The 15904-nt window shown below is 40.1% G+C and overlaps 1 protein-coding gene across 1 annotated transcript in view; it reads right to left on the bottom strand.

Annotated features, from left to right (window-relative positions):
- nfatc3a (nuclear factor of activated T cells 3a) overlaps positions 1-6272 on the bottom strand; it is a 128237-nt gene extending 121965 nt beyond the window's left edge. Inside the window, exon 1 of the mRNA XM_052028406.1 lies at positions 5966-6272. Within this exon, the coding sequence (XP_051884366.1) occupies positions 5966-6053 (88 nt within the window). The 5' untranslated portion in view covers positions 6054-6272. The remainder of the gene's footprint in view (positions 1-5965) is intronic.
- Positions 6273-15904: the final 9632 nt, after the last annotated feature.

Raw genomic sequence — 15904 nt, 5'->3', positions numbered from 1 at the left:
ACAATCTGGTCTGATATATTAATCTGCTGGAACCATGTAGATGTGTGTCCCTTTAAGGACAATGTATATTAATTAAACACTGGGCAGGTTTGTTTAAATATTAATGGAAATTCTAGAAAGAAATCATAATCCTGGTTTTGCTTGTGGTTAATTATCTAAAAACTGTCAAACACTGTGACTCTGGTACAAAGCTGCCCACACGTGGCTAACTGTGCAATCTGATGCAGTTGGTTGCAGTTTTGATTGATAACTGTAAAAGAATAAGCACACTCACTGCACACGTCATCTCAATTTTCTTATACTGCACAGGCATCTGTGTTGGTAGAAGACAGAGTGCAAGAAAGACAGAAGAAAATGGAGAAAAAAAATGCCCTCTCTCCCCAATGGCTAGCAGCCTAAACCTCTTGAAACACAAACACAAAGGTTTTTTTATTGCTAGGAATTATACCGCACAAGTTTGCTGAAGTAGCAGCTAAATCCAAATTTTATCAAGGATATCCTCAGTGGAACACTGAGAAAGGAATAGGTTTGGGTCCCACTCAGAAAAACTTGTACACAAAAAATCTACTTAAATACATGGCTATCTGATTGCTAATCCATCAAAACAAAAATTGAGAAAGTACCACACTGCCAGACGCACCATCGTTAAACCTAGGCTCAGTTTCTACTCTAAGACAGTTTCAAAGATTGCATGATACTATTTGAAGAGTAGCTGGGAACTTTTTTTTTGGTATCCTGGTCAATATTTATTCATTAGCCTACATCACTGTTAATAACATCCAGTCATCATCATATTACTATTTCTGGGATCTTGTTCTGGATCAGTTATTATGTTGCTTCATGTTTCTGTTGTTTTGATTGGCTTCCAAGGTTGTGCGAAATTTCAAGCATTAAAATGGGGTTGTATCAGAAAATTGTTTGGGAAGCCTTACATAAGGATTGCTGACCCTGTACAATCACACTGATGAGGTCATAAAACCAGCTGATGTGATAAGTTCACCACACAATTCCAAAATTCTGTGAGAAAGACTGCAAAAGCTTTGCAATAAATAGTGGTAAATCTTCAGCAAATAAGTACTGAAAATATATTTCCCTATGTATAAGTATAATTAGTGGACATTCTAGAAATAGTCATTGTAGCCATCACTTGTGCTTGGTCAGCGATTCTTGCTCATTTGTTTCACAAAAACTGTGCATTGCATCATACTGCCTTTACTCAGCCCCTTTTCTAAGGAAAGTACACAATTCTAATACACATTTGACAGTGTGTAAAGTCTGAATTGTGATAGACTTGTTATTTAAAACAGGAAGTGTGTACTCAAGTTTTTAAACAATAGAAGTTAGAGATATTATATTGCATGTGTCCAGTGTACTTCAATGAGACAAACAAACACAGGGGCCATTTTATTTTGGCTTATGATCTAGAAACTGACCCTACAAGTTAGAAGTCACTTTTCAGAATTAGTCTTGTTTTTCCTCAGCATAAGTTACCTCAGTACAGCACTAGGTTAGATGTCATTGGCTTTCGATAATCTGACTTTTAAAAAAATCAGACAAAATATTAAATGCCATAAACACTAATTAAAATTGGAGGAGGAGGAGGAAAAGGCACAACCACAGTTTACATTTTCAAACAATACAATTAACTGTATACAGCCAAACACAGGACCCAAAGTGAATAACTGATGTTTAATACCAAAAACAATTTTGAATTATGTAACAAGAAGAGTCAAAACTGTGATGACCATTAATTTTAAGTTATGCATGCTTTTATGTACCTACCAAGCTACAACTCAAATTCCTTAACCATTTCCAAGAAAATGGATCTATTAAGTCACCACATGCTTTTGCATGCTTTCATGTTTCAACCAATGCCCTCAGTTACACTTCACAAATGCTCAACCTTGCTTTGAATACAGACTAAAGAGGAAAAAAAAGTCATGTGAAATAAATATCATGAGAACAATACAACCTTATTCTGCAGAAACTGCCAAACTTTACTGTAAAACAAGTAGCCTTGGGAAAGTGCGATACTGCTTGCTAACAACAAGATTTATTGTCATCTTGCCATTTAACATTTTAATTGGTCACACTCAATCCACAGTATTTTACAAGCCAATATTTTCTGGTTAGATAACATCTTACCATTGAGTCATAGATATGTACTTAAGAGTTAGAAAGAAACAAACAAGCCATTTCAGGTAGCACATAAGTGAAATAATTCTCCAGGTTACACTGAAAAAAAATTAATTGCATTCCTTTTCTAAAATGATACCCAACATGGGAACTAACTTACATATGCATGTGAAGATTATATTTTCATTTTACTTTGAGAACATATAAATTCATTCACAGATATTAAGAGAGTTAGCTTTGCAAAGAACTGTGCATTCATTAGCAAGATTTTCCCTACAGTTCGATGAACTGAGGGCAGCTTGTTTTTGTAAACACAGCTGTAGATATCATTTGGCATTAAAGCAAATGACAGTTCAAATATTAGCTGCATAATTCACACCAGTAAACAAATAAGATGCTTACCCTGACTAAATAACACTGTTTGTAATAAATAATGACATTAATAATCAATGATGCCTGGGAAAACTTAAAAACCAGTGAAATGCACTTGAGAAACAGACACAAAAAACACAACAAACTATAACCCTGACATGTAGGTGAAGCCACAGTTGATTTGCCCACTCAGAAAATACTCAAGCAACTCTAAATGCTACTAACTGTCAACACAACATTGATGCGCTACTTTAAAATACCACTGCTATAATTAGCTGCCACCTACATAAAGACTAACACTAGGCCCAAAATTCTTACTGATAAACTTCAAATTTTTTAATGTCTGAATCTTGTACTCATTGATAAAATGAAAATATATTACACAAACAATGAAACGACTGCTTGAATTCTGATGTCCGCCACCAATGAAGCTATTTTCACATTGCATCAAATGCACATAATAATAATCAACTAAACCTGAGCGAATTATACATTATCAAATGATTCTACTCTCAACATTGTTCAATGTGTCCTGCACAAATTCAATTGAATGGGTCAAAGTGAAATTATAGCTTTCAAAATTCAAATCAACATTTGCTGAAACATGTGTATAATTCTTAAGGTAACTCATCTTACTCTCCCTGAAGAGCAGAAACATAGCCATACTAATGACTCGGAATAAATAAAACCACTTTTATATTTTAGTACTTAGTGCCACTCCCATTCCATTAAATGTACAATGAGATCTACTGACAAGTGACTTTGCATTAATATTGAAAGACTCATTATTTGATCTGACTCCTGTCAAGAACTTTAAAAAAGGTGCAAAGTGGGCTATAATGGCCCCTTGAGTCAGAGTCATGCAGTACAAAATCAGGCCCTTCAATCGACTAAGTCCACCCCAAGCAGACACTCTTTTTCACTATCTCTTTCACCCCACGTTCCCATCAATTCCTCCCGTCAACACCCACCCCAGATTCCACCACTCACCTGCACATGGAGGGCAATTTACAGCAGCCAATTAACCTACCAATCTGCACGTCTTTGTGATGTGAAAAGAAACCAGAGCACAACAAAGAAACCCATGCGGTCACAGGAAGAAAGTGCAAACTCCACACGAACAGCACCAGAAGTCAGGGTTGAACCCAGGTTTCTGGAATTGCAAAGTAGCAGCTCCATTAGCTGCATCACTCTGTCGCCCCAGTGGCCCGCTCTACCACTCAATAAGACCCAAGATCATTGATTTTGGCTCAACCCCATTTTTCTGCCTTTTTCCCTAAACCCACCTATTAAAGAAATTACAATTTAGAAATCCTCTCTCCTTTACCCTTTCTTTTATCTACAAGTGCATTCAACCACCGCATAGTCAGACAAATCTAGAGGTCAATTCTGAATTTTTTCAAACTCCTTTCTTGTCTAATCCAACTCAATAACATATGCATCTTCAGTGCCTTTCTGCTCCATTTACATTCTTCAAGAGTTATTACAAATTAAAATTATCCCTTTAGGCATTCCATCTAATTCACCTGAGAGAATATTTAATTACCTTTAGATACTTGGAGATAAAGCGTGCATTAGGCCAGAAATAAAAACAGTAATTTTTTAAAAATCTTCCTTTTTAATTTGTCCCTTTCATTTTCAGAGGCAATATGGACTAAAGCAAAAGCAGCCTGCAACCCCTGGTTTGCAGAATTATAGTAATAAAAAGACATTCAAAATCTACGGACTATTATTTTAAAGAAAGTCAGTGGACTTGAGGTATAACCAAAACAATTCTAAAATTCCATTTATAATTTTGGAATTACAAAGCAGAATTTGATATAATTACAGTTCAGTAACTATATTCTACATCACTAAGAATGAACCATGTCACTACACTACTATAGTTACTATCACACTAAATTTAACCTACTGAAATACCACACATAGCTATCTGATCTCCACTCCATGGAAACAAATCTCCTGCTCATTATTTAGCAAAACACATAGTAACCAGTACATAAACCAGTCAATCTAGAAATTATAGGAAGTTTCCTTCTAGTAAAACTGACATAAAAAACAATCACAATAAAAGACAAATTATACAATATCTGTTTTGAAACAGAACTATTAGTGTTTAAAAAAGTTCCAAGAAACAACATGGAAACTGCAGCTACAAATTTAATCATACCAAAATCATTAAAAGAAAATTAATTATTACACAATGTTAACGACAACTGATCCAACTCAAATTATCAAGAAAACACAAGTGCTAATTCAGAAACTGCTGCTCACCTGCTGATGTGGCACAAAGCATTTTGTAGCCCCACACTGTGCAAAATAAGCCTGAGGTCTAAAAGAAAGACTCCTACAAACTTTAGAAACGGCGATAGTCCTTTCAAGGCAAAGTCAGCCTGATATTTAATTATAATTAACCAGAAGCCTGATGAAATTTCAGTCGTCCAATCACAGGCACTAAAGGAGCTGGTACTCCACTTTCTTTTTTCGAGTCTCTTTTACTGTCGATGTCCCTGTCAGGTCCGAGGGACGCTTGAAAGAGCAGGGCGAGTATGTTAAGAAATGATAACTTGCTGGTAAATTGACATCAATTTCGAGCCGATATTAGCAATCACCTCCAGCAGCAGAACTGTACTATGCCATGCGCTGCTGGAAGTGGATCTACCTTTCTGATCACTTCCCTCGTCTTAAATTCCACTGTCATCTGTCATCTGAACTGCACATGGCGTGCCCAGGCAAATTTGATGACTTGAATGTTGGGCTAACTTCCAAGTCTACTTTCGTATATTCCCACGTCCCATATGGGCTCGCAGAGATACACCTTCCCTTATTTACTTTTTTTTCAACGTGCACCAACGATAAATACACAGGCATAGAAAAAGCAGTTTGCCAAACCAGTTTTTAAAGCTCAAGGGGAAATTAATATGTAATATTTGGTTATCACTAGATTATATGCTAAATTAAATTTAGATATAAAATATCCTAACAGTGTGCTAAATAGACGTCGCAAAGACATCAACTGCAGGATTTCGTTTCTATGGGAAAAATGAAGCACAAAGTTAAATTTTAAAAAAAGTAAATGACCTCTAGAAACAGTTAGTGTGTACGGAACACTTGTCACCAGCAGAGCAAAACAAAAGCAGCGCCCAGTTGTGTGTGTAAACAATACAATTTATCTCCATATGACTCAAGTGTATATTCCGCGCGATCAAATCGGATGAGCAGAAGGGGGGGGGGGGAAGGTAACAGGACCGAGTGACTGCTGAACCTGGCCTTTCGCCTTTTCACATCTATGACCACGGTGATACAATACACGCAAATGGCAAAAAAAAAACAAAAATCTCGACGTGCATAGCCCCGATTTTAAGGAAAATATCCCATTAAGAAAAACCGAGCAGAACTTTTTTTTGTTCCAGTGCGTTAACCCCCATCAATCTGGAAGCGCTGCACTCGTACAAACCTGCAGGGCCTAGTCCGGGCTGCGGACCGTCTTCACCAAATATCAGTCTAAAGTCAAACTCGTCATTGCCACTGTTTACAGTAGTCATCGGTTATCAGTTTCCCGTTCCCCTACTTGTTTAATAAGTTCATAACAGAAGGGCGCCGAACTCTCTCTCTCTGCGCCAACTTTCCCGGGGCTCTTCCTCAGCTCGCCCGCCCGCTCGCTGGCTCTGCCGTCCCGTCCGCAAACAGTTAACCCCGTGCTCGCCGCTCAAACTTTGCGAAGCCTCATCGCTCCCTCTCTCCCGCCCGCCCGCTCCTCGCTCTCCCTCCGCCGCCCGACGCTCGCTGACGCCGCCCGCTCGCCCCCAGGCCCTCCCCTCCGGCACGCGCTCGCCCGACCGCCCGCCCCGCCCCTCCTCCTGCAGACGTCACCGGCCACCACCCCAGCCGAACAGACCCCCCTTCCCCTCCCCTCCCTTGCGCATGTGCAGCTACCGCAGCGCCCGCTGGGAGTTGTAGTCTGCTTTCGTGGAGGAACCTGGCAGAACCTACTTCTGATGCAAGAAGATGGGAACAGCTGCTGCCCCTCTTGACCAGTCGGCAGCCTTTACCGTTTTAGTTCAGTTTCCCATCTAGCATTTGTATAACAAGGAGTTAAGTGGAAAAGACGTTTATTTATAAACAGGCATGATACATTTATCAACATTTAACTTTAATGTTGAATTTCACAAGTCAACAACATTGTCTTGAATATTGTAAAACATTCCAACAACTTTGATACTGAGATATAAGGATATCCTATCTTTAAAACAAATAAAGATCAAAATATTTATCAAAGAGTTGTTTTAAGGAGTATCTTAAATATATCAAGGCAGAGTGCTTTTGAGTCTGAATTTCTGAGCCTTAAGCTAAAAGAAAAGCATTGAAAACAGAGATGTTCGGAGAATCCAGAGGATCATAAAGCTGTAGTAGATGACAAACAGAGGTATTAGAACAACAGAATGAAAATGTTAAAACTGGGCTAGAAACCAACACTATTCAGTAGAAGTGAAAGGGACTTGGTGCTAATTAGGAAGTGGGCTGGTGATTTTTGTGAGAACTCAAGTTTATGGAAGAGGTGAGGATACCCACGTGGTCAATGGAGGAGAGGTCTAGAGAACAATGATGAGGTCTACCCATGTCAAAGGGTGAGAAAGAACAGTTTATCATAATCAAGTTACACAAAAATGTCATTTCGGATGATGCAGAGGTATATTAATATGGGTGATAACCTGAGTAGGGGAAGCAAAATAGATTGTAATAAAAATGGACCTGGGTTTGGGTTTTGGAGGCAACATCACCTTTAATAGGAAATGGAAGTTGGGCAGGCGGTAGTAGTTTGCAAGGATGGAATAAACTCAAAAGGTTTGTTTTTGAGGAGTGGAGTAATAACAATAGATTTGAAGGGTGGATGCATTACCCAGGGAGAGGGAACTATGAACAACAAACAACACAGGAACCACAAAGTGAAGTAAAATAATCGATACACTGGTTTGGATGTGGAATATGAGGTAGGCCTCATAGATGCAAGTTTATGGATTTCTTTTTACGAAATCATGCAATTCATAAAATTAGCAAATCTATAATACATTAAATAATTAAATACATCACTCCATTTACATCAGTATGACATCAATCTTTCTTTACAAAGGTTGCCTCTGCCAACAGTGAGGGGTTCACTGGTGGCAGGGCCTTAAACTGTGGCTTTCCAACACAGTTTTGTGGCAGCTGCACCAAGCTTCAGTATGTTCCTTCTGAATGTTGCAGACTTGCACATTTGTTGTCGATAGCTCCTTGCACTGGAAGACCAGCATGTCTCAAGCAGACCAGAAGGTGTCTTTCACTCAACTGATCATCTTCCAGCAGCAACTCAGGTTTAACAAGTGTGTATCCCTGGGAAAAGCCTACAGAGCCTGGGGCTATCTCCAACACAGATACCTCAAGGGCAGCAAGTGATGGCACCGAGACTCCAACTGTACATGAAAAGGTCCTTCTCATCATTAGTCAAGGAAGGTCTTGATGCTTTTGTTTGGAAAGTGCTGGTGACCAAGTGCTCTTTCAAATGACTAACAAACTACACAGGGAACCATCCCTCATTAGCAACCATGTCCTTTTCCTACAAGGCCTCAAGGACATTTCATGCAAACCACTTCCTGATTGACTAATGATCAAATGTGTTCTTCTGCCGTAATTTTTCTACAAGGGACAGGTAACACAGCACAGTCCAACTGAATGGCAATGTGGCCAGAGCCATCCCTTGCAAGTCCAGGGAAAGAATGAAACCTTAGCACAGAATGACACTCAGTATTTGCTTACCTAGGGTCTATGCAGAGCTCGAAGCCATCAGATGAGGGCCACACTGGGTACAATCTTCCCTGCCTTCCTCTCGAGTTTTGTACATAGAAACAGAAAAATAGGAGCAGGAATAGGCCATCCAGCCCTTCAAGCCTGCTCCACCATTCAGTTAAACATACTGTTCTTCTCTATTAATACCATATTCCCACTTATTCCCCAAACTCCTTTGTGCCTTTTGTGCCCAAAATACTAAATCTTACATATATTCAATGACTTGGTCTGCACAGATGCTTTCACAGATCCACTGCACTCCGAGTGAAGAAATTTCTCCTCACTCAGTCCTAGATGTCTTACCCCATGTCCTGAGACTGACCCCTGGATCTAGAATCCCCAACAGGGGAACCATCCTCCCTGTATACAGTCTGTCAGCATCTGTCAGAATTTTGATCACTTCAGTGAAGTCTCTTTTCTTTCTCAACTCCAGTGAATACAGGGCCTAGTTCAATCTTTCCTTGTAGGCCTGCCCTGCCATCACAGGAATCAGTCCAGTGTACCCTCACTGCACTTTTGTGGACACAGCCGAGCACGTCAGGGAAACCAGCCTCCCCTCCTTGGACTCTGTCTTTACCTCTCGCTGCCTTGGCGAAGCAGCCAGCATAATCAAAGGCCCCACCCACCAGGTCATTCTCGCTTCTTCCATCAGGTAGAAGATACAGGAGCCTGAGGACACATACCACCAGGCTCAAGGACAGCTTCTACCCCACTGTGATAAGACTTTGGAATGGTTCCCTTATATGATGAGGTGGACTCTGACCTCACGATCTACCTTGTGACCTTGCACCTTATTGTCTACCTGCACTGCACTCTCTGTAGCTGTGACACTTTACTCTGTACTGTTATTGTTTTTACCTGTACTACCTCAATGCACTCTGTACTAACTCAATGTAACTGCACTGTGTAATGAATTGACCTGTACGATCGGTATGCAAAACAAGTTTTTCCACTGTACCTCAGTACAAGTGACAATAATAAACCAATACCAAAGTATACCCTTTTTTAGGCAAAGAGACAAAACTGGGCATAATACTTCAATTAGTCTCACCAAGTCCCTGTAAATGTAGTAAGACATCCTTGATCCTGTACTCAAAGCCTTTTGCTGTAAATGCCAACATATCATGTGCCTTCTCAACTGCTTGCTGCACCTGCATGTTTGCTTTCAGTGACTAATGTACAAAGACACCTGGATCTCTGTCCATCAACATTTCCTAATCACCACTTTCTGTTTCTTGTAGAAAAGTGGGCATTTTCATTTTATCCATGTTATACATCATATTATATATTTGCCCACTCATTCAACTAGTCTAAATCAGCTTCAAAACTTCTCTGCATTCTCCTCACAACTTGCAATCTCACCTGGTTTCAGACCATTAACAAATACAGAAATAACACATTTGGTTGCAGCATTTGGCTTTTGGAATTCCGGTGTCTGATGACCCTCCTTTCTCCAATGTCACCAGCCTAGAGATTACAGGAGGTCACCGTGTGTCCAATTTGTCACAGGTTCGGCACACTCTGGGTTGTCCCAGGCAGATCACACATTTATGGTTCTTGCCAATTAGGAAGCACCATGGCTGGAGGATGCATCTGTCCTTCAGCCTCATCTTAATACTTCTTTTCCTAGTCCAGATACCATCCATAGCTTGAATGTTTCTGCTCTTTCCTTGGGATTGAGAGCACATCCATAACAGGCAGCAGTGGGCTAAGCATCTGCACAATTAGCATTCTCTCCTTCACCTCTGGGAATGGAAGAGGATCTCTACAGTGATTCCATCAAAGGAGATTCCATTCCCTTCTCCTTGAAAGTCCTGATCAGCCCAAGGTGTCCCCCGAAAGTAACATCCAAATATCCACTCCAAGGAAAACTCTCGAATAGTGAAGATATCTTCAGGTTAAAAACTACAGTGCCTTTAACAAAACCTTCTTCACAGAGAACTTTGGTCCCACAGTACGTTTGCACATGCACGCATTCCACACTCCATGCTCAGATGCCAAAGAGCTCTTATCAGCATTGCTTCTTGGGAGACTGCCTTGCTGATCACAGGCTCTCCTCTGCCATACCAGGGGAAACCTGAAGAGAAATCACATTCAGTGTGGCTAGAGAAAAGGTGGGAACAGCTGAGTGGATGCACTCTGTCACTGGCACAAGGAAATTACACTTTTGTTTGGAAAGGAGGGTGAGGTGACAAGGAAGAGAGGTTTAGGAAGATAGTTTGAAGTGAGGAAATTTTGCTGGGAGGTTGTTTTTGTTGTAGTCCAAGATAATTCTAAAATAGTGAGCAGTTTTGGCAGGAGACCAGATTTGTCTGTGTAGTAGCACTTATCCCACAAGCAGCATCATTAAAACAAATTATCTGATCATTATTTTCTTGCTGTTTGTTGGACCTTGCTGTATATGGATTGGCTGCTGCCTTTCAGTATGTTACAGCAGTGACAATACTTCAGGAGGTATTTTATTTACAGTGAAGCTCTTTGGGATTACCCATGACCACAAAAGCTGCCATGCAAATGCAAATTCTTTTCATTCTTTCCTGTGGCTTGTTTGTGCAGTTGCAACTTCTGTCAATACCTACAGTTCCATTGATCATTAGTTATATTGTATCCATGCAGATATTAAAAGGACAACTGATTTCTGTTGGTGCAAAGAGCACGGTGTCATTTGTTTAACCAAGAGCAACCAAAGAATTTTCCTGTCAATAAATAATTCATGTTTATAAAAACAAACAACATTTTGGCAACAAAGGTTTGAGAATATTAAAGTTATTTTAATCTTTTAGTTTGACAAGTATGAGAATAAGTCTGGCAGTAATGAATGTGATGACTTAACTCTTTGTGGATTACTTGTCTGGAATAAGTTAATAACCATAGATCCAAATAAAAATACAATTCCAGTAATACGGCAATAGGACTGCCTTGCAAAATTCCTTTCAGCCCATTTAGCAATTGGATCAGTCCCTTCCACAGGCAGAGTGGATAAAGTGCCCATCGGAAGCGTTTCATTTGAGGCTTGGAGAATGAGTGGATCTTACATGATCTTTTAGAACTAGACCGAGTATTTAATCTGACTGAATATTATATAGTGGATGTGTAAACTATGTAGTTTCTGTATAAAGCTATTTACACCAGTGCAGGTATTCTAAATCAGCTCCAGCAAATACCTTATTGTACTGCACTCTCTCTCTAGCTGTGATACTTTACTCTGTACTGTTATTGTTTTTACCTGTACTACATCAATGCACTCTGTACTAACTCAATGTAACTACACTGTGTAATGAAGTGACCTGTACGATCAGTTTGTAAGACAAGCTTTTCACTGTACCTCAGTACAAGTGACAATAATAAACCAATACCAGTTTACTGCAGAATAATCCATTCTATATTTGTGATTGCTTGGCAAACAGGCAAAGAATGTCATACGCGAGGAGTGAAATCACTTCTCACGATGCTGTAATTAATTCCTCCTGCAAAAGCATTCAATGAAATATAACAGCTCATACTGTGATAACTCATGTTTGTCCATGATATTACTTATTATTAATTTGGTCATCAGTAAGCCAGAATTGTTAAAATACTTAAGGTTTTACTGACTCAAGAGATGAGAATTCTGGTTGTCCATTGAATATCACCAATGAATCCAGTTACCAGTCTACCTTTGTTGGTTTTGAACCCTGACTGAAGTGTCCTCACATAGAGAAGCTGTTATACACATGCATTTATGCCAAAAGGCAAACAACAAGTAAATCAATTAGTTACAAAGAAAATTAAAATACAAGTCTGAATGAAAATAATCCTTAAGAAAATGGATTCTCAGTTTCAAAGAACTCAACAATGTGTCATCACATTAAGATGATTGTATTGCAAGTTGGTCTGAAGTGAATCAGAGGACTGATTTTTCACAAATGCAATATTTCTATATGTATCTGATAATTATAAGTTCAAGCATCCCATCTCTAAAGGAGGGGATATTTACATCCTTCTCAGTAGAACATAATGCCCGACTGAAGTTTCATAGCATAGAAACAGGCCATTTACCCAAACAGCCCCAGACATGTTAAACGTTCCATACAGGACTCCTCCCACCCAATTACATCTCAATCTAGCAACATTGGTATTGGTATTGGTTTATTATTGTCACTTGTACCAAGGTACATTGAAAAGCTTGTCTTACAAACCGATCGTACAGGTCAATTCATTACACAGTGCAGTTACATTGAGTCAGTACAGAGTGCATTGATGTAGTACAGGTAAAAACAATAACAGTAATGTGTCACAGCTACAGAGAAAGTGCAGCGCAATAAGGTGCGAGGTCACAACAAGGTAGATCGTGAGGTCATAGTCCATCTCATTGTTCAATAGTCTTATCACAGTGGGGTAGAAGCTGTCCTTGTCTGGTGGTACGTGCCTTCAGGCTCCTGTATCTTCTACCCGATGGAAGAGGAGAGAAGCGAGAATGTCCTGGATGGGTGGGGTCTTTGATTATGCTAACTGCTTCACCAAGACAACGAGAGGTAAAGACAGAGTCCAAGGAGTGGAGGTTGGTGTCCATAATGCACTGGACTGTGTCCACAACTCTGTAGTTTCTTGCGGTCCTGGGCAGAGCAGTTGCCGTACCAAGCCGTGGTACATCCAGATAGAAATCAGATGGAGATAGAAAGCTATGATGCATCTGTAAAAGTTGGAGAGAGTCAAAGGGGACAAACCAAATTTCTTTAGCCTCCTGAGGAAGTAGAGGCGCTGGTGAGCTTTCTTGGCCATGGCATCTACATGATTTGACCAGGACAGGCTGTTGGTGATGTTCACGCCCAGGAACTTGAAGCTCTCAACCCTCTCGACCTCAGCACCATTGATGTAGACAGGTGCATGTACACCACCCCCTTTCCTGAAGTCAATGACCAGCTCTTTTGTTTTGTTGACATTGAGGACAAGGTTGTTGTCATGACACCATCTGAGTAAGCTCTGTATCTCCTTCCTGTACTCCAACTCATTGCTGTTTGAGATACGGCCTACAACAGTGGTATCATCTACAAACTTGTACATGGAGTTTGAGCAGAATCTGGCCACACAGTCATGAGTATATAGGGAGTAGAGTAGAGTGCTGAGGATGCAGCCTTGTTGGGGCACCATTGTTGAGAATAATCGTGCCGGAGGTATTGCTGCCTATCCTCACTGATTGCAGTCTGTTTGTTAGAACGTCAAGGATCCAGTTACAGAGGGAGGTGTTGAGTCCTAGGTCTCAGAGTTTGGTGACAAGCTTACTTGGGATTATTGTATTGAAGGCAGAGCTGTAGTCAATAAACAATAGTCTAACATAGGTGTCTTTGCTGTCCAGATGCTCCAGAGCTGAGGGTAGGGCCAGGGAGATGGCATCTGCTGTAGAGCTCTTTCAGCAATAGGCGAATTGCAATGGGTCCAGGTTGTCTGGTAGCCTAGAGTTGATGCGTGCCATGACCAACCTCTCAAAGCACTTCATGGTGGTGGATGTCAGAGCCACTGGTCAGTAGTCATTGAGGCATGTTACCTTGCTTTTCTTCGGTACTGGGATGATGGCCTTGTATATCTTTTTCCTATCTTGCACTGATCACACCACCTGATAACATTCTAGTCACTGAGTAGTTTCCTCAATGGATTCTTCTATTTTCTCACAAGTGGAAACATCATCTTTTTGGCTTTACCATTGAACCTCCTCATAATCTTTAAGACCTCTCTCAGATCCCTAATTTTTTCCAATCTTCTCCTTTACAGAAAAAAACTCACTACCTGATCTTTCCTTCCTACAGAAGTGCTCACCTAGTTTTGGCATCATCCTTCAAAATGTCCTTGTATGTTTTCCATGGTTTCTATTTCCTTTTTGTTATATGGAAATTAGAACAGCACAGTACAAGTGTGGTCTAACCAAGGTTCAATTCCAGAAGTTAACTGCTGTGTTAACTTCTATTGTCATTTTTAATGATTTTGATGTGTACCCAAGATCCTCTTCCTTTACTATGTGGTAACTGGTGTTTTTATTAGTCCAACAAAAATGCAATCTGTCTATATTGAAATTAATTTTCTATTTACCCACCCATTCTGCAGGGTTATACACATCTTCTGGTATTTTGTTATAAGGTCCTCAGTAATAAATGTGCTGTTTTCTATTGTACAATATGCAAACATTTAAACAATCTTCTTCAGAATTTCTCCTGATCATTTGCCATAATTTCAGTGAGGATGGTAGAATCCACTAAATATAGAGTAATCATAATTTTCAAAAGCATTTTCACTCCCCTTCACTAAGCCTACATTGAACATTTATGAAAGCAGATATTCACCTCTCACTCCCCACCAACCACACCTCTAGAAGTCCTTTAAATTGAGGGATGATTTTTATTCCTGAAATGAAGTGAGAAAATACTTCCTTGGTTTTTCAATGAATTGTGGTCATCCCTATCGAGCTCAGAATTTGATATCTTAAATCCAAAATCCAGAGCTGGTGATGATGATCCAGCTTCTTGAATCAGTGTATTCCCCACGGTGAAGGGACTTGTAAATGTGATTAGGTAGAAAGTCAAGATTTTGACTGAGGGATGATAAAGGAATGGTGACAAATTTCCAAGTCAGGGTGATATGTGACCTGGAAGGGAACTTGCAGCTGATAGCATCCCAATGCATTTGCTGTCTTGGTTGTGACTGCTGGAGGTTGCAGTTTTGGGAAGTGGTATCGAACAAGCCTTGGTGAGTTGCTGAAGTATATTTTGCAGATGGTAAGAACTACAGCCACAAAGCAACTGTTTCAGAAGGACAATGCTTAAAGTAGTAGTTTGGGTGCCAATCAAACAGCAGCTTTACCATAAATAATGTCGAGCTTCTGTATTGTTAGAGCTGCAGTTACAGAATAAAGTGGGGTGTATTCCATTGTGCTTTGTTGATGGTGGAAAGGCTTAATTCAGGAGTGGAGTCACTTGCTCTGAAATAATAGTTTTTGATCTGTTGTAGCGATTGGATTTATGAAGCTGCTCCATTTAGGCTGTCTAGACAATAGGGCCCCAGCCTGTTGATCTTTCCTCAGAGGGATGCTGCCCCAGTTCTGCTTTCATTCTAACAGTGAGGGTCACTGTAAATATGCAAACCCTCTCCAGCTAGGACTGTTACAAAGTGCATCAGACCCTCTCATCAGCATGGCACTGCTCTGCCATGGACTCACCCTTAAATCCAGTGGTGGAGCAGACAGTATCTGACTCTCAGTGTGAACCTAGACTTCTACTTTTAACCACCTACTTGCAAAAGCACAGTCTGTTGATAACTCAGTCTCTTTCCAAACTGCTGGCAAACAGCACACGTTGTCTGCCAGTCCTTTGGCAGTAGGTTTATGTGTGGAATTTAAATTTAACCACTTTTGCAGGAATACAAAATATAACTGGAAATAAAGGGCATTACATTAACCATATCAATGAAAATTCATACACTGTGGAATCATCTGAACAAATTTAGTTACAGTTTTTTTCCATGTTCACATCATTGGTTAACCCGGTCTCCAGTGCAAGTAACAGGTGCCAAAGCCAAGCTTCTGTAAGGCTGCAACAAAGTC

Source organism: Pristis pectinata, chromosome 13 (genome assembly GCF_009764475.1).
Source record: "Pristis pectinata isolate sPriPec2 chromosome 13, sPriPec2.1.pri, whole genome shotgun sequence".
NCBI lineage: Eukaryota > Metazoa > Chordata > Chondrichthyes > Rhinopristiformes > Pristidae > Pristis > Pristis pectinata.
Note: the sequence above shows the minus strand (reverse complement) of the source record. Positions and strands in the feature narration are given on the sequence as shown.